Source organism: Pteronotus mesoamericanus, unplaced genomic scaffold (assembly GCF_021234165.1).
Source record: "Pteronotus mesoamericanus isolate MK-2021 breed Mesoamerican mustached bat unplaced genomic scaffold, CSHL_Meso_final contig_202, whole genome shotgun sequence".
Taxonomy (NCBI): Eukaryota; Metazoa; Chordata; class Mammalia; order Chiroptera; family Mormoopidae; genus Pteronotus; species Pteronotus mesoamericanus.
Genome location: NW_026555086.1, coordinates 3,142,010 through 3,158,876, shown reverse-complemented (window position 1 = coordinate 3,158,876; position 16,867 = coordinate 3,142,010). Strand labels below are relative to the sequence as shown.

Here is a 16,867-nt window from a genome sequence, read left to right as displayed (position 1 = left end):
AGGAGGCGTCTGAGGCCAGCTCCCTGGGCCTCCCCCTTGTCTCCAAGGTCTGGCTCCCAGGGGGCGTGGACGTGTCTTCTGCCCATCACCCCGAAGCCCCAGCCAGCCAGCTCCGGGCCTTTTGTCTGAAAGGGTCCCGGTGGCTTCCCATGGTCCACAGGCCCAGTTGCAGACCCCTGGTCTAACCACCAAGGTCACCGTGAGCTGGCTCCTCTTTACTGCTCCTTCCGGAAGACCTCCAGCCCCCCCCCATCTCCTCCCCATCCCGCTCTCTCCTTCCCTCCTCCGTGGAAGGACCCCTCTCCACTCCGTCTCTTCTCCACCATTCATGGTCCACGCGTCCCGGCAGACATGACTCCCAGCAGCCTTTGCAATGAGCCCACCCTCATGGAGCCGCTTCTCTGGGTCCTCAACGCTGATTCTGTGTGCACATGGCCCGTCTCAGTGCTTGTCGAGCCGGCCTACTCTCCCTGAAGGGCTTCCTCGGGGCACGGATCCTGCCTTGTAGGTACCAACACATGGCACAGGGCCACAGAGAGGGCACAGCAAGAGGCACGGGCCTCCCATGAACGGGGCCACGCGGCCGCGCCATGGGCTGGGGAGCGCAGGCCATACGGGCTGGCCGCCCTGTCTGATCCGGGGGCCGCGGCAGATGGAGCCGATCAATCCGACCCTCATTTCTGCTGTGTCCAGGCAGTGCTTAAAGGCGCCTCCTCGGAGGAAGGTCACCCTTCCCCCAACTGTTTTCTGCAACTACGCCCCATTCTTTTCTTCACAGCGCTCCTCACTCTCAGTAATTATGTCGTTTTAAACTGATTTAAGGCCTGTTTCCCCAATTAACCTGTAAGCTCCGTGCGGTGGGATCATGTCAGCGTTTGCTCACCGCGGAATCCCTGGTGCTCAGCAGTCTTTGTCACATGGAAAGAGCTCGGTAAATATTTGCTGCACGTTGACTGAATGCCTGAGTCAATGAATGATTTAAAGAGAGAGCGTCCAGGTCTCCTTGTCAAAACACCTGGGCTGACACCTGGCCCTACAGCTTCTGCACTGGGCGTATGGGGGGTGGCCCCTCCCTCTCCACCCCGGGGGCTGGTGTGTGCGGAGGCCCTGCCCTCCTCCACCCCGTCGCTTCGGCAGGCCCAGGACGAAGCCTGTCCCTCTGAGCTGGATGGCCGAGGGGAGCTCATTTGGACTTGAGAGCTGGTTTACTCTGGAGCTCGGTGTGGGCCCCGGAGGCCTGGGCCAGGTGTGGGCAGGGCCAGGCCCCGGGCTCTGCAGGCAGGAGGCATGGCCTTGGCTGTGGCCCTGGACTATTTAGGATCCAGTGGTGGCATCACCAGCTGCGCCTCAACATCCCCGCACCCTCCTGCGCCCCCCTCCCTCACAGAGAGCGGGGAGAAGGGCGCCGTGTGCGTCCCTTTGTTGTTTCCACAGCTGGGGCCTGACGGCCGCTCCCCTCGGGGGGTTGGGGGCCCCCTGAGCCTGTCTTCCCGCAGCCTGGCCCTGCTCTGACCAGCGAAGCCTGCCTAATGCGTCCTGGGGGAGGCCGCAGCCTGAGGCAGAGCGGCTCCCGCTGGCCTGGAGCCGGTGGGAGTTGGTGGGTGTGGGGAGTGGGTGGGGGATGGGGGCTTGAGGGTGGCCAAGTGGGTCGGGGGGGCCCTTCCTGAGGGGGCCGGCTGCGTGGCGTCTCCGGAGGCAGGGCCGCAGGGCCCCCCGGCGCTGCCTGTCTTCAGAGGGCCCCTGGGCTGTGGTGGGCCGCACCTGCTGTGACCCAGCGGGGGCCAGTGTGGCCCCGCCAGCCCCCCGTGGACGGCTCTGTCTCGTCCCAGGAGGGCCAGAGCGGCATCCTCCACCAGCCCGGGGCACAGCGGCACCGCAGTCATTGGAATGAAGGAAAATGTGCCCTTTCTCCTAAACCCACATTTGTGGACCAAGACTCAAAGCGGTTCGAATGTCAGCACCAGGCTGGCAGGCATTTTCCTTTTTGGTCTGTTTTGCTCATTATTGTATTTATTATATCGCCCGATGCACAGAGGCACATGCGGAAAATAACTCACTGGGTGCCCACGAAGATTGTAGAAATTTCTGCTAGGTTCCTCTTTTCACCGTAACCCTAGGAAATTGGGATTCTCGTCCCCATCCTCCCCCCTCCCGAATCCCCTTCCAGCTGCCCCAAAGCATGTGTGCTGTCCTCGGGAGCAACGCGCTGTCTACCCGTGTGCACTCAGTTCGCGTGCCGGTCAGCGTCTCACACCGCATCCTGTTTCCATCTGCACAGCTGCGCCTGCCGTCCACCTTCGGGGTGGGGGTCGCAGGGGGCGCCCTCCGGCACCCAGCTGCCCCGCCTGCCCCGACCCCCTCGGAGGTCTCTGCCCCCAGGAGCGGCCTTGCTGGTCGCGGGGATGCCCGTGTGTAACTTCGCCAGGAGAGACCGCCCCCGCACTCCGCGCCGGCCCCGCGCCCCCGGCCGGCAGGGCTCCTTTCATTTCCATACCTGGCGCTCCTCAGCTATTTTCCAGCTTAATGAGGTACAACAGGGGCCCTCGGTGTTGTTTTAAAGTTGCGTTTTTGCCCGCTTCGGAGGAGGAATTGAAGCTTCGAGAAGGGACGTGCCCCGAGGCCCTGCGGCTGTGTGGGGAGCTGGGCTTTGCCGCCCACCCGGGCCCAGGCTGCAGCCGGCTGCCGTGGAGGTGCCCCTGGCGGGGCAGCGGGCTCGCCGGCACCAGGTCGGGCCTGCGTGGGTGCAGGTCTTCCGCTGTGATCGAGCGCCACCTGGTGGCGCCGAGCGGGAACTGCAGCCACGGGGGCGCCAAGAGGGGCGGGAACCCGGCTGGCCTGACTTTGGAGACTCCTATTGTTTTTTGTTTTAAATCTAAATTTTACTTTTGAGATATAATGGACATATAACGCCTTAACTTCAGGTGTACAGCACGTGTTCTTTGGTGATGAGAATTTTTATAACCCACTCTCTTAGCAACCCTCCAAATACCTAGCCCGCCCCCCGCCTCCCCGTCCCCAGCCGCAGCCCCCACGGAGGCGGGCTCTTTCCTCTCTGAGCTCCGCGACCGCGTCTCCCTGAATTGATGCTTGCACATGGCGCGAAGCAGAGCGTTGATATTTATTCCGTGTGGACGTTTGACCAGCCCGATTTATTGAGAAGCTCTCCCGACCACACCACAGGCCCGCTACTCATAACCGGGGGTGGTCCCCATGTATCCGGCCTGTCTCTCTTTGGGGACAACGGTCTCAGAAGACGCAGGGCCGTGGGGCCCTGCACCAGGTCGTTCTGAGTGTGCAAAATCCTGGAGTGCAGCGTGCTGGCTGCCCGTGGGCCTGGACGAACATTCCTCCCTCCCTGTGCCTGTGGGGCCCCCACCCGGTCCCCTCTGGACCCCCAGAGCGCCCATGTGACCCTCGCGGCTTGGGTAAGGCAGTCTCTTCCCTGCATTCACCTCCCCTCCTTTTTCCAGTCCAAACAGGCCCCAGGGAAGCCTGTCACCCAGCAGTGCAGGCACTGAGGTGGGAGAGGCGGGCTCCCCACAGCCGCTGCCCCGCTAAGGGTCTGGGAGCACCAAGCGGGGGCAGGGCTGGCCTCCAGCTAACACTGCTCTGCTGTGGGGAAGGGGTGCCTGCAGGTGAGTGAGGCCGGGAGCCGGGGCCTGGGGGGCTGGGCGGGCAATGCCCCGAGACCCTGGCTGACTGCGGAGCGGTGCGCGCGGCAGGCTGCCTCCAGGGCCGCCGGCCTGGGGCTGGCGCTCGGGCACTTCCAGCGGGCAGCGCGGGCACCGGGGGGAGCTGGGCAGACCAGGCCCGGGAGGGTGTCACAGTGTGGGCTGCAGGCAGCTCTGCCACGAGTCAGGAGGGCAGTGGGGACTCCTGTCCCCTCTCCAGTCTCCAGCTCTTCACCTTTGGTCTCTGTGTGTTATGGGTTGAATTGGGTCCCCTGTTGGGTCCCCTAAAGGTGTTGCTGAAACCCTAACCCCGCGGGTCCTGGGAATGTGGCTTGGTTCGCACACAGGGCCTTTGTAGATATAATCAGGTTAAGATGAGGTCATTATGGTGGACCCCAATTCAACCTGATTTTAGAAAGAAAGAGGGAAAGAGAAACATCAGTTTGCTCTTCCACTTATTCATGTGCTCACTGGTTCCTTCTTGGATGTGCCCTGGCCAGGATCCGACCTGCACCTTGGCCTTCGGGGACGACTCTCCACCCAACGCAGCCCCCTGTCCAGGGCCTTCCTTCCCAAAGGGACGGGCACTCCTTGGAGCGCTGGGCCTCATGCTCTGCCTGAGCATCGCGGGGCGGCAGGCTCCGGCCCACGGCTCCGACCTGCCCGCTCCTCTGAGCGCCCTGCCTGCCTTTAGTGTGCTGTGCATGGGCTGGGGCGGGGGAGTGGGTTCTGGAAGCCTCCACGACTTTCCTCGGGCTCCCAAAGCAATGACTTAATGGAGAAGGCCCCTCACCTCTACTCTGAGGGGCTTTAGAGCCGCTGGGTGGGGCGCAGGAGTTCACAAAGCAGACGGGAAACCCTGCTGTTCGCTGTTCCCAGGCAGAGTGAAGGCCGGCCTGCTGGCCGATGGGGGTGGCTCATGAGCGACCCCGGCCCCCTGTGGGCTCCCCTCGCTCCTCGTTCAGGGACCACGTGCCTTTGGGGCCAACCACCAGGGGATGTGGGTTCGTCATCAACAGCTTTTCAACAGAGTTTGGCTCAACAATGACACACCCAGTTCTGAGGACCCCTCTGGGAAAGCAGGGGCTGGTCTGCCCCCGGGGGCCGAGGGGACAGCTTACGTTTCCACGCAGCTTTTAAGCCTCCGACGCTGTGCCGCGCTTCCCGTGCCAGCCTGTGGGTCCACCCCCACGGCAGGCAGGCGCCATGACGGCCCTCTTTCCAGAGGAGGGAACCAAGGCACAGAGAGGTAAAGTGACGGCCAGCCGGCGGGGCAGCTGGAGTGGGGACGTACTTGGGACACCTGCAGGGAGGAGAAGGGCCTGGGCTTGGAACCTGCCTGGCAGCTGCTCCGGGATGGGGACCCTGTCGGAAGGGCCCTGTGTGTTTGCCTGGGTCTCCAGAATGCGAGGCGACAGGGCGGGGGGTGAGGTGGGCCGCTGGCCTCGCCCCCGCCCTGCCCTGCTTGGCTGTGCGGCCCACTTCTCTAAGGCTTCCTCCCCAGAGGCCCTTTCCAAGGCGTGTCCCGGTGTGGGGACAGCCCCGCGCCCGGAGTCGGCTCTGACCCGATGACGAGGACAAATGCGGCGCCGGCACCAAGTCCATGCGGCCTCATCTTGTTTTCTAGTCCCTGCTCCCTGAGACCAGGTGTTGTGCGCCCGCGACAGCGTCCGGCGGCCCCGGGCCCCGGGCGGAGCGAGCCCAGGGAAGGCTCGGGGAGGGGGGGTGCCTCAGAGGGCCACCATGGGGTTTGTGGCAAACACCTTCTTGGTGTCAATCTCTGCTTCGACCATGTGGGGGTGGATGTCCACCACCAGACCTGCGTCCTTGCACAGCTTGAGCAGGGTCCGGATGTTGTTCTTGGACAACCTCAGGTATCTGTGCAAGACAAGGTCAAAGAGGTCAGCTGAGGGCCAAGTCACTGTGGCTTTGAACTTGATTGAAAGGCGCTTAGATTTTGCCCTCTGGGACCTCCCAAAGGGACTGGCTCCAGACATTTCTGGAGCTGACAGGGACCTTATTAAAAAAAAAGTGGGACGCCCCACAGAGTCGCCGGGAGTTTTACGGGTAATAAGCTCTTTTGGAAATCAGTGTGGCAACATATATGCCAAGCGCTGCCCTTGCCTGCCCCTCCCCCCCAAAAGCTCGTTATCTTTGCCTCCGTCACTCCACTCAGGCCCTCGACTTCTCTCAAGGAAAAAAGTCAAGGGAAAGAAAAGCCAAATAAATAAAAGCGTTCATTGGGGGGTTTTCGGCAGTGGGAAAGCAGGAGATTCTATAGCAGAAGGCTGGTTAAGCAAATACGGGAATGGCCACTCAAGGACCGTTGCGCCGGCACTCAGACAGCGTCGGGGAGCAGCGGGGCGATGCGGCTGTGGCTGCGCCAAGTGCGGAGGAGAGGCCAGGGTGCGACCTGCCGGGTGTGGCTCGCAGCACTGCCTCCGTGGCCTGAGGGACGCCGAGGTCGGGGGAAGAGAGGACTGGGAAGAAAGGCTGAGCGCGGCTGTCGGAACGGAGGCGAGCATTTTCCTCTAAATATTCCAACTATTAAAAAGTCGGGCCATTGATGTGAAATGAGCCCAAAGCTCGACAGCCCTGATGGGCCCTGAAGAATAGGACGGATCGGCCTGGACGTTGCTCCCGGCTTCGGGCCAAGGGCCAGGCCCCTCGATGGGCCTCCAGCTCGCTGGTTACTGTGCTGCAGGTGACAGGGAGGAGCTGCACGCGGACACAACCAGGTTTTCCGCCCATCAGGAATGGCCCCGCTTCTCCTTCAAGGTCCGCCCAGCGCTTCCCTGTTCTGACTGCTGACTGGCCGCCATCGGCCCGCACCCGCCGCCTCGCGTCGCCGGCCCTGCCCCCGCTGCCCGGGCGGGCGGCTCGCACGCATGTGCGCGAGGGCACTCGCTGAGGCCCGTTCCGGGCCACTTCGCCCTTCTCTTGGGTGCTCCTCTCCAAACACTCTTCCCGGTCCTGTGAGTCCCTTGAGGGCGGGGCCTGTCCTCTCTCCTTCCCCACCCCCGTGGGGCCCAGGCTGGCCGTCTGCTTGCCGGCCGGGGCCAGTTAGGACCCCTGACAACCGACAGCCAGGGCCAAGGCCATTGGCCATGGAAGCGACCAGAGCAAGAGTCCCCTTTAGTCGGGGAGGCTGCCGGTTCATCTCCCAGCCAGTCAGCCAGTCAGAGCGCAACGCTGGCCCCTGCGGCCACTTCCAACCTACTCGCGAGGTCACTGCTTCAACTCTGCAAGGACAGCCAGGCTCTGCCGTCCCACGTCCTCCTCTGCTGCAGTCGCCAAACCTTAGTTGTGTCCCCACAGCAACGAGTGACCCTGGGCTGGGGAGGGATACTTGAATTCTGGGGTGGGAACCGAGCTGTTAGTTGTGTGGCTCAAAACGAGCGGGTCTGATACATAAGACAAAAAGCGAGGACGGAGACCCCTCGGTAGGAGCGTAAACACTAAGTGGTCCCGCCCTTTGCTCGGGTCCCCTGGGGAGTCTGAATGCCCGGACAGGACAGCGAGCAGGGGGCCCCCAGGGAGGGGGGCTCCTCTCAGCAGCCGCCCGGCACCACAGCGCTGGACTCTCAGTTTCTGTTCCAACAAGGCCACCCACAGCACACTCTTTCCTCTGAGTAACATCGGGAGCGCTTACTATGAAACAAACAGAAATATCGGGAAGGCCGCAAGTGTCCAAACGGCAGCTCCCAAGGTCGCGTCCACCCAGGACATGGTGCGTGGGCAGGGGAGGCCCCTCCTTTGGGGCTCAAAGACAGAGCCCACCCTCCCGGTCTCCGGGCTCAGGCCAGGGGTCTGGACCAGGGGCAGCAAAGCGTGCTCGCCCAGGATGCCAGGCGCAGGCGCGCGGGGCTGCTCACTCACCGGCAGCTCAGCACCTCCTCCGGCTTCAGGATCTTCACGGTCTCCGCCTTGGGCTCGGCGCCCCTGTCTATGAGGCTCTTCAGCCTGCGCTCGTAGGAGGACTCGGGGATCTTGCCTATCAAGTCTCTCAGGAGGATCGACTTCCGTCCGGTGTAGACAGTGTCCTGCAACATGGTTTCCACTAGGCTTTGTCGGGTGAAGGGCAGTGACCGCTGCGTGGACTCTGGGGCAGCTGAGTCCTTGGTCTCCATCTCTGCAACTGGACAGAGGTCGGCGGGAATCAGGATCTGGGAGAGGTGGCAGGCAGGGCAGGCGGGGGCAGGGGCAACAGGGCCGGAAGGCAGCACGGGCTCCCAAGGACACCTGCTAGGAGACGTGAGGTCTTCTCAAGGCTGCGGCAGCTTCTCCTTCTTGGCGTCTGTTTCATCCGCATCCTTTCCTCCCTCCTTTCTCCCTGCCTCCCCAACGCCCTTCCTCTCCCTTCTTTCCTTTATCCTCTGCTCTCAATTTTTCTTCTCTCCCTCCCCAGATGGAGTTCACCTAAAAGGGAACTTCAGCCGGGAAGGGTTAAAGGAAGATCTCAGGGGAGAACAACTTCGAGCTGGGTTTCTAAAGAAAAACGAAGGAAAGGGGAAGGGAGGGTTATGCAGGCGGCAGGAGCAGCGTGCGCGGGCGGGAGGGACAGCAAGCACCGAGGCAAAGGTAGAAATACACGAACTGGCGAGTGTCTGAGGTTGCCCAAGTATGGGATTTGTACTGGATGAAATACTATTGGGGCTAGAGCTTGGAGGCCTTAATTTTTTTTCTTTTTGTTAAATTTATTCCTAAGATTTTTACAGATTTTTGTTTATGAGAATGGAATATTTTCTTCTCATTTCCATTTCTAACTGGTGTGATTAGTATAGAAAAAAGACTATTCTTTTTAAAAATATTTTTTCCACTACACCAACAAGGATACCAAATTTTATTAATTTTTGACTAGAATTTCTTGAGCTTTGCAGATATGCAATCATATTAGGAGAAATGAAAATATCTTCTAATGTTTATACAAATTATGTACTCTTCTTGATGTATTTGATAGACTCTCCAAAACAACGTTAATAATGATGGTAGCAGTCAGGTCTCATTTTGTTTCTGATTTTGGTTAAAAAGGTTTTAGCACTTCATCATTTAGAATAATATTTGCCACTTTTTGATACATGTTTTATACCATTTAACAGCTTTATTCCTAGTTTATAAAGGTTTTTATCAGTAATAATTGCTTGATTTTTAAATTAATTTTCTATCATCAATGGTCATAGGGTTTTTCCTTTCATTTATTGGTGTAATAAATTATATTATTAGATACATTGATATGGATAATCTAGTCATTTGTAACCTGCAATAATAAATCCCTCTTGTTCATGGTTTAGAATTCATTTCAAACATTGATATATTTAATATGTTTTCATACATTGAGGGTATTTCCTGTAACTTTTTATATTTTTTGCACATATATTATTGTGAGATTGGCCTACTCTTGCATAATGTTTTAATATTAAGATTATGATGGCTTGTTAGGTTAATGCAAGAATGTCCATATTTCACGGGCTCTTTGACAGTTGGAGGGACATTGGGATTATTTGCTCTTCAAGGTTAGAAAGGACCTGGTGTGAAGCCATTTGTCCCGGTGTCTTTGTTAGTGATCAAGTGTCAACAGTCTTTCTATTTTTTACTTCAGAATTTGCTCTTTTTCTGCTCTTTATGATATCAATTTTGATCATTTATGGTATGAGAGGGGATTACTCATTTCTTAAGGTTTTCAAATATATAGAGATGCATGTAATATTCTATGAAGGTTCATTGAATGTATTTACCTTTGCTTATGTACCCTTCTCATACAAGACTTTGTATATTTGTACTGTTCTTTTTACAAGGCTCATGACAACTTCATGTTATTCATCACATGATTTTTTCAAAAGCTAGTTTTGGATTTATTCTTTTAACTACTTTTTACCTTGTATTTCATTAATCTCAGTTGGTATTTAATGTATCAATTCTCTATTATATTTCTTCTTCTATCTTACTAAATTAATAAAAGTATTGGTTTTGCCTTTGTCATTTTTGTTTTTATAAAGACAAGAACCATTACTATCAGATCTTACTGTACATTTTCTTCTGATCATAGATTTTGCCTTCCTCCCATAGATTTTGGTACTAAACAAGCTTATTTTCATTAGTTCTTTTTCCTTTGATGTAGGGTATTTAAAAAATGTGTTTCTTAATTTCCAACTGCTAAGTGGGCGGACCTTCTAACTTTAATGTTATTTTTAATTATTGGCTTAGGATACTGTAAGTGGCCCTAAAATCTTTGCCTTTTTGAATGGTAATATTTTCTTTGTGATGAATATACAGATGATATTTGTAGATATTCTTTGGCCATAAGAAAAGAATATGCATTCTTCGTTTATATCTAAAGTTGTGGTTTGTCAGTTGCATTGTTAGAGTGTTCTCTGGATTTCTGCTGCTGTCTATGTGTTATATTTGGTTCTTAAAGAGGTACATTAAAGTCCCCACCACAACTGCATTTCTATCAGGTTCTCCTTGTGTTTCTAAATGTTAATCTATTTAGCTACTATATTTTTTGGTGTGAGTAGATTTTAAGGTTATTATCTTTCTCCTTAACATTGAAAAATATCGCTCGGTTAGTCTATGTGTTTCTTTTAGCCTTAATTTCATCTGTTTGCATTTCTTATCTGTTTTCTATCCTTTTTGTTTTCAGTCCTTCTATATTACTGGTTTTCAGTGTGTATGTAGATTTTCATTTTAAACCAGTAATTTCCCAATTTGGTGTCTTTGTTCTCTTCTACAGCACTTTCTGCGGTTGAAACGTAGAGCCGAGAAGGTCCCTACACGTTCCCACATCTGCAACTACTGCTCCCATGCACGGATGGTGGCTTGCATGCGCCTGGGGACAGGATTGGGGGCGGGGGCGGCAGGTCTTCCTCTCGTGAGCCATGTGTGCCTCACGTCCCGGTCGGTGCTGCTCCAACCCTTTTTTCTCTCTAAGTTGCTCTCCCTGTGAGCCGGTAACATTTCACCAGCAGCGTCCAGGTGTTTTTCCCAGGTGGCGTCTGGGGGCAGGAGTCCCAGCCCCTCCTCTCCAGGGGTGGAAACAAAGGGCGGCCACCGGGACAGAGGCTGCGACTTGCCGTTGCGGTCTGCGTTTCGGAAAGGCCCACCTGAGGCCTCTGCTTTCAGCCGGGTCTGTGCTTCCACCCTAAGCAATGACAAAGCTGGGCCTGTGCCGTGATACAACAGTCTTGAGATGTTGGACGACGGGCAGAACAGATGAGGGGCGTCTTGTGAGGGCCCCAGCTGACCGCTGGGGCCCAGGGAAGGAGCCCGGAGTCGGGGGAGAGAGCAGGCGATTTGGACGGGTCCAGGCAGCGAGGACTCACGTGGCGGAGAGGCAGGAGGAAGCAGCCTGAGGCCAGTCGGCCCGTGCCCAAGGGGAAGCCTCGCAGGGCTGGGGGGGCAAGACACGGAGGCAGCCGTCGTGACTGCCCTCCACATGTTCAGCAGGGCTTGGGCAGGGGGCGAGGGGCACGGGATGCTACAAACACCCCAACTGAAGGTCTAGAATGAAAACTACCGTGTCTGGAATGAAACATACATCGGACGGGATCAACATCAGATGAGGCATTGCGAAGAAAGGGTTCGTGAATGTGAAGACATAGCAACGGAAAATATAAAAAAAGAAAAACAAACAGAGAAGCCTGGGAAAAACCCCAGTGAGTTGTGGAACTTCAAACATGTGTATTGTGATGCCTGGAAGAGAGGGGGGCGGGGGACGGACAGGAAGAAATATTTAAATAATGGCCAAGATTTTCTCAGTTTGACGAAAACTGTAAACCGAGAATCTCAACAACCCCCAAAACACACAAAAAATAAGCAAATGACATCAATGTGCATTCCAATCAAATTGCTTAAAAAATTATTCAAAGAAGCCGGGGGAAAAAAGATATATCACAGCCCTGGGCAGGGGCCCTCGTTGGTGGGAGTGCTATCCTGTTCCCCACAAGGTGGTGGGATCAGGGCTCAGCCGGGGCACGTGCAGGGGCAGCTGATGAATGCCTCTCTGTCACATCAATGTTTCTCTCTCTCTCCCCCTTCCTCTCTCTCTTAAATCAATAAACATCTCCGCAGGTGAGGATTAAAAAAAAACTAGTTGACAAAAAGACGCATTCCAGAGGGACGTGTGTCCACACGGCAGCCAGCTCCTCTGAGGAGACGGCGTAAGCTGGTGACAGGCGAGCCGAGCCCACCCTGGTGGCGATCGGGCTGCCCGATGCTGCCGCCCCAGGAGGGCCGGAGCTTCCGGTGCCCTGCGCGGAGCTGATTACGGAGGGCCGTTCGGGCACGTGTCCGGGGCCGAGGCGCGTCCCTCACCGAGTTTCCCAGGGCCGTCCTTGCTGTAGTTGCCGGGAACCATGCTCAGGCGTCTTCCCTTGGCCTCCACTCCGTAGAGCCTTCGGTACGTGACGGCGTCCTTGTCCTTCCTGGGGCTTGGCTCCGGGTTCTTGGAGGGGAGCAGGACAGAGGTCGCACGCTGGGGGACAGGCGTGGCCTCCTCCACCCTCAAAGGGAGCGGTGTGAAGGGCTCACTGAGAGACACGCTCTGGGGCGTGGGGGCAGGTTGGGGGGCGGGGGGGCGCACTGGTGCCTGGTCCGTAGCTCCTCGCTTTTGTGGCTGTGTCCCAGGGAAGCTGTGTGGGGCCATGGGCCCCACAGCCGGGGGGCACTGCGGTCTGGGGCTCTCATCTTCCCCCCCGGCACTCCAGAGTGGCACGAGGAGCAGGGAGAGGGGGCGATGGGACCCTCTGCCCCTGGGGTGCAGGTCTTCCCTGGGGAGGGGCCGATTGTTGGGTGGGAGCTAGGTGGGTGGGGGCACAGCGATTTCCTCTGGTGTTAGTGCGAATGGGTCTTAGAGCCTTACATTCTTTGTCTATAAAGTGGCCCTGCAGTGCGTGGGAGCGGAGTGGGCACCCTCCCTCCGTGCGGGCAGCCTGGCGGTGCAGGCCGGGCGGGGCGGGGGGCTGCCTTACCTTCTCCGAGAAGGACACTCGGCCGCCCTCTCGTGCCTGTTTCTTGGTGAGTTTGGGTTTCCTGTCTTCCTTCTCCTTCTCTTGGGCTTTGGGGGGTTCCACCACCTTGGCGTGTTTCTGAGAGGGCAGAGAGAAGGGAGCTGCGTCCCTGCCCCTCCACCCAGGGCTCTGGCGCCCCTCGGGCCTCCTGCCCACCCCCCGCCCAGTCCCTCTGCCTCCGGACATGCCTGGTGTCCATTGCGCCCCCCGTGCCCAGTCTGGCAGTGCCTCTTCACCCCAGGACCCATCACCAGCTCCCTGTCACCCTCCGTGGAAGGGCCCCACTCCCTGGCCTGGTTCAAACACCTTCCGGCCCCCAGGTGGCCTTTCTGGCTGTGACTTTCCCGCCACGGCCTCCAGTCTAGAGCCAGAGGGCGGCCACCTTGTCTGGAAGTCCAGTAGGATGCTCCCTCTGTCCCAAAGTCCCCTCCTGCCCTCACCGCGCCCCACCCATCCTGTCCCCCGGGGGCAGCCATTGCAATGCGCCCCGCCTCTCTCATGGCCTGGTGCTCCTGGTGGCCAGAGGGGCTGAGCACGCTGCCCGAGCCCCAGTGCGCTTCCCTGTGCACGTGCCTGGCCCACCAGCCTGCTGGGCAGGCCGGGAGGACGGTGCGTGAGGAGCAGCGGGGGCCAGTGAGGAGGGGCCGCAGAGGGGCACCTGAGCCCACCCACACAGGGTGGGTGGGCGTGAAGCGTCACAGGAAAGCCACATTGACCAGGTCTCCCCACAGGGTGCGCCGCTTGCAGCAGTGGCGAGACCGGTGGTCAGGTGGCTGGGCGTGGAGTCCCGTCTGCGGCCGGCTGAGCAGCCTTGGGGTTGCGACTTCTCTCTGCGGCTCGGTCGTCTTCTTTGAGAGGGGCCGGTGGCAGGCTCCGCCTCCCAGCGCCATCGTGAGAAATCAGTGAGCCGGCGCGCGGGCGTGACGCCAGGGGGCAGGAGTGTTGCCGTGAGCTGCCCGAGGGCGTGCCGGGGGTGTGCTTGAGGCCCCCCCCCCGAGGGCGGGGGCGGGCCGCCTCGGGGTTTTGATTTTTGTAGTGGGGATGGGGCTGCAAAGTCCAGGTTGAGAGGAGAGGCCCTGGCCAGCGTCTCCAGGGGCCGGTCTCTGCCCAGGAGTCCTGGGGGCAGCCCCCCGCCCCCATTTTGGAGAGAGCCGAGTGGAACGGATGTGGCCATACCACAGGCCCGGGGGCCCTGCAGCGGCCGCTGAGTCATCAGCCCTTGTGGCCAAGATGTGGGACCTCAGGGGTCCTCTGCGATGCCAAACGGATCCCAGGGCACAGCCCCTGGGTGGCGCCGTGGCCATGCTGAAAGGGGGGAAGGCCTGGGCCACCAGGACACGGGGCAGGAGGCCACAGACCGCACCTCCGACGTCCTTACTGAAGGGTCCCCTGCCTCTCGTGCTGCTGAGACCTGCCCCGGGAGCATCACCTCCTTTTTCCGTCGCTTCTTTCAAAATCCAAATGCTTCTGAGAAGGGTAATGATCCTTGAAGATTTAATTGTCTTTTCCACTTAAGTGTGTTCCCTCCCTGGGTCCAAATTATTTATAATAAAAGCCACATATAAGGTACAGCTGTGCAAACATTATTAGAATATCATCTTTGTGGAAAAAAGCGGGACCCAACATGTTTGTCACAGAGGTGAACACAACGCATGTGACCGGCAGGAAATGGGGTGCTGAGCGGCCCAGCAGCCCAGCCTCTGCAGCCCCAGAAACGTGGGAGGTGGGGGCTGTCAGTCAACAGCGAGCACTCCAGTGTCACACACACCGGCCGGGGGAAGCGGCGGGCCAGCTCTGTGACCGGAAGCGAGCAGAGCAGACGCTCTGCGGCCTGGCAGGGAGCGCGGAGCTGGGTGGAGCGGCGCTGGCGTTCCCGACAAGGCCGTGGGCGTGGAAATGGGCCGACCCGAGCCTGAGCTGGGGCCCGGCCCTGACTGAACTCCGCGCTCAAGCACAGTGCTCCCCCCACCCCCCCGGCCCGCGACCAGGTCCCTCAGCCGGGGACTAGGAAGCAGCAGCTGCTGAGGGGGCTGGGCGGTGCCACGCCCAGGGCCCGGCGCCCAGGAAATGCCTGGAGCCAGTGTGGTCCTTGCTGACACCGCTGTCCACCCATTTTGCCCTGGGGACCGGGCCATCCAGGGCAGGTGGACCCCGCCGTGGAGGAAGCTGCTCTCCCAGGACATGACTTGATTTTCCGTAGATGATGGGCCTGGGGTGGGGGGGTCTGGAGGGATGGGGCAAGGGGGGAAACTGAGGGAGGGGCAGTGCTACAGACTGAGTGAGTGCCTGTGTCCCCCTTCAGTGGCGTGGGGGACCCTGGCTCCCAGCAGGGTGGCATCAGGGGGCAGGACTTTGGGGCAGGATGGGTCATGAGGGTGGGGCCCCCACGAGTAGGATTAGTGCCTTTCATAAGAGAGACCCCCAGGCTCTCCTGTCCCCTCTGCCACGTGAGGACACGGCACCTGCGCACCGGGATGTGGGCCCTCAGCAGACACCGCAGCTGGCAAGGCCGCGGTCCGGGCCGCCGGCTCCAGAGCTGGGGGCACGACGCCCTGGTGGGCAGGCCCCTGTCAGGACGCTCTGCTCTGGCAGCCCGGGCTGACTGGGACAGGCTGGCCAGCCTGGCTCTGAGGCCGCGTCGGGAGGAACGGGCGTGTTGGTGGGAGTGGCGGGGGGCAGCGGCAGGGACAAGAGGTGCCCCTTGGCCCTGGAGCCACCAGGAAGACACGAGTGTCTGGGGACAGTGGGAAGGACCCTTTCCTGCCAGCATGGAGACCCCAGAAGCTGCTGCCCCTCAGACAGCCGTCTGCAAACACTGAGCGAGGTGGCCTTCCATTCCCCTCATCTCGGCTAAGCCAGCTTTCTTCCTTACCCTGGGCCGGCCTTCCCTTTCTCCGCCATTTCTTTCAGCAAACTCGGGTCTGTGAGCTCTTACAGGCCAGGAATGCTTTTCTCCAGGACTCGGGAGCCGTGCCTTTGAAATGCATTCACCAGGAGAGGGAGCACCCCCAGCGCCGTCTCTGTGGGCGGGGGCAGCAGCGCCTACCCGCTCTCAACGAGGAGGGAACACAGCAGCCTGACCTTAGGGACGGCCCCTCCCGCCCTCAGCGCTGGCCGGGCGGCTCAGCGGGCTAGCGTGTCGCCCTGCTCCACCAAGGCTGTGGGTCATCCCTGGTCAGGGCACGTGCAAGAGTCGACCAATGAGGCATCAAGAAGTGGAACAACAAACCGATGTTTCTCCCTCCCTGTCTCTCTCCCTCCCTTTCTCTTTCAAATCAATAAATAGTTTTTTAAACACCCCCCCCCCCTTTCCTTCTGGAGTCAAGCTCAGCCCCGCCCCCACTGCCACAACCTCGCCAGAGCCGCCCGTGCTGTCTGGGGCCAGCGCGCACCTGCAGAGCCTGCTTCTTGCCCTGCCTCCGCTCCAGCCACTCCAGCACCCGCGTCAGGTCGGACAGGCGTCTCTCCTCGGCCGTCCTCCACGTGGACTTCCGCTCTGTGGGCATCAGGTCCTCCTGGTCCTCCGACTTCCCTGGCACCATGGCGTCGGGGGGCGGCGTTGGGTCGAAAGGTGGCATGTTCCCACCGGGTCGAGCCCCCTGTGGCCAGGGGCTGGCCTGGGGGCTCCGGTGGGGGACTGCGGCCTCTGCGGGGGAGGAGGAAGGGCAGAGTTAGGCCAGCAGCTGGGATGCTGGCCCTCTGGGGCGGGGAGGCCCAGCGGGTGCCTGTGAGGTCGCTCTCAGCAGCCAGGCAGAGACTCTGTGACGCCACAATGGCAGCTGAAGTGCCCTACCCCGGAGGGGGAAGCGCGACCCGCCGCCAGCCGGGCACGAGGACGAGGCCGGGTGGGGCGGCGGTGCGTCACGCCTGAGCCTGGAGCGAGGGGGTAGCCAGGTCGGCCCAAAGGACGGGCACTTGCGAAGGCCCCGGGCAGGGTGGAAGCCTGCACCCTGGAGGCATGACGGGAGCCCAGGGCGCCTGGCAGGAAAGGGCTCTGGGCAGGTGGCGGAGGCCGCCGGCCAGGCCTCTGGAGCTCACATGCCGGCTCCAGAGGGGAAGGACGGGGAAGCAGGGGGAAAACGACAGAGGAAATTAGAGAGGAGCGGGGACAGGACCAGGGTTGTGTGTGTTTTTTAAAACTTTTATTGAAAGAAATTGTGTACAGAAATGTGCAGGAATCACAAATGGAGA

The 16,867-nt window shown here is 58.9% G+C and overlaps 1 protein-coding gene across 1 annotated transcript in view; it reads right to left on the bottom strand.

Moving 5' to 3' along the window:
- Positions 1–5,401: 5,401 nt before the first annotated feature.
- CUNH16orf78 (chromosome unknown C16orf78 homolog) overlaps positions 5,402–16,867 on the bottom strand; it is a 67,272-nt gene continuing 55,806 nt past the window's right edge. The window contains exons 3-7 of the mRNA XM_054570273.1: positions 16,069–16,322; positions 12,638–12,754; positions 11,982–12,111; positions 7,551–7,809; positions 5,402–5,549 (exon numbers count right to left, since the gene is read on the bottom strand). Coding sequence (XP_054426248.1) covers positions 5,402–5,549; positions 7,551–7,809; positions 11,982–12,111; positions 12,638–12,754; positions 16,069–16,254 — 840 coding nt within the window. The 5' untranslated portion in view covers positions 16,255–16,322. The remainder of the gene's footprint in view (positions 5,550–7,550; positions 7,810–11,981; positions 12,112–12,637; positions 12,755–16,068; positions 16,323–16,867) is intronic.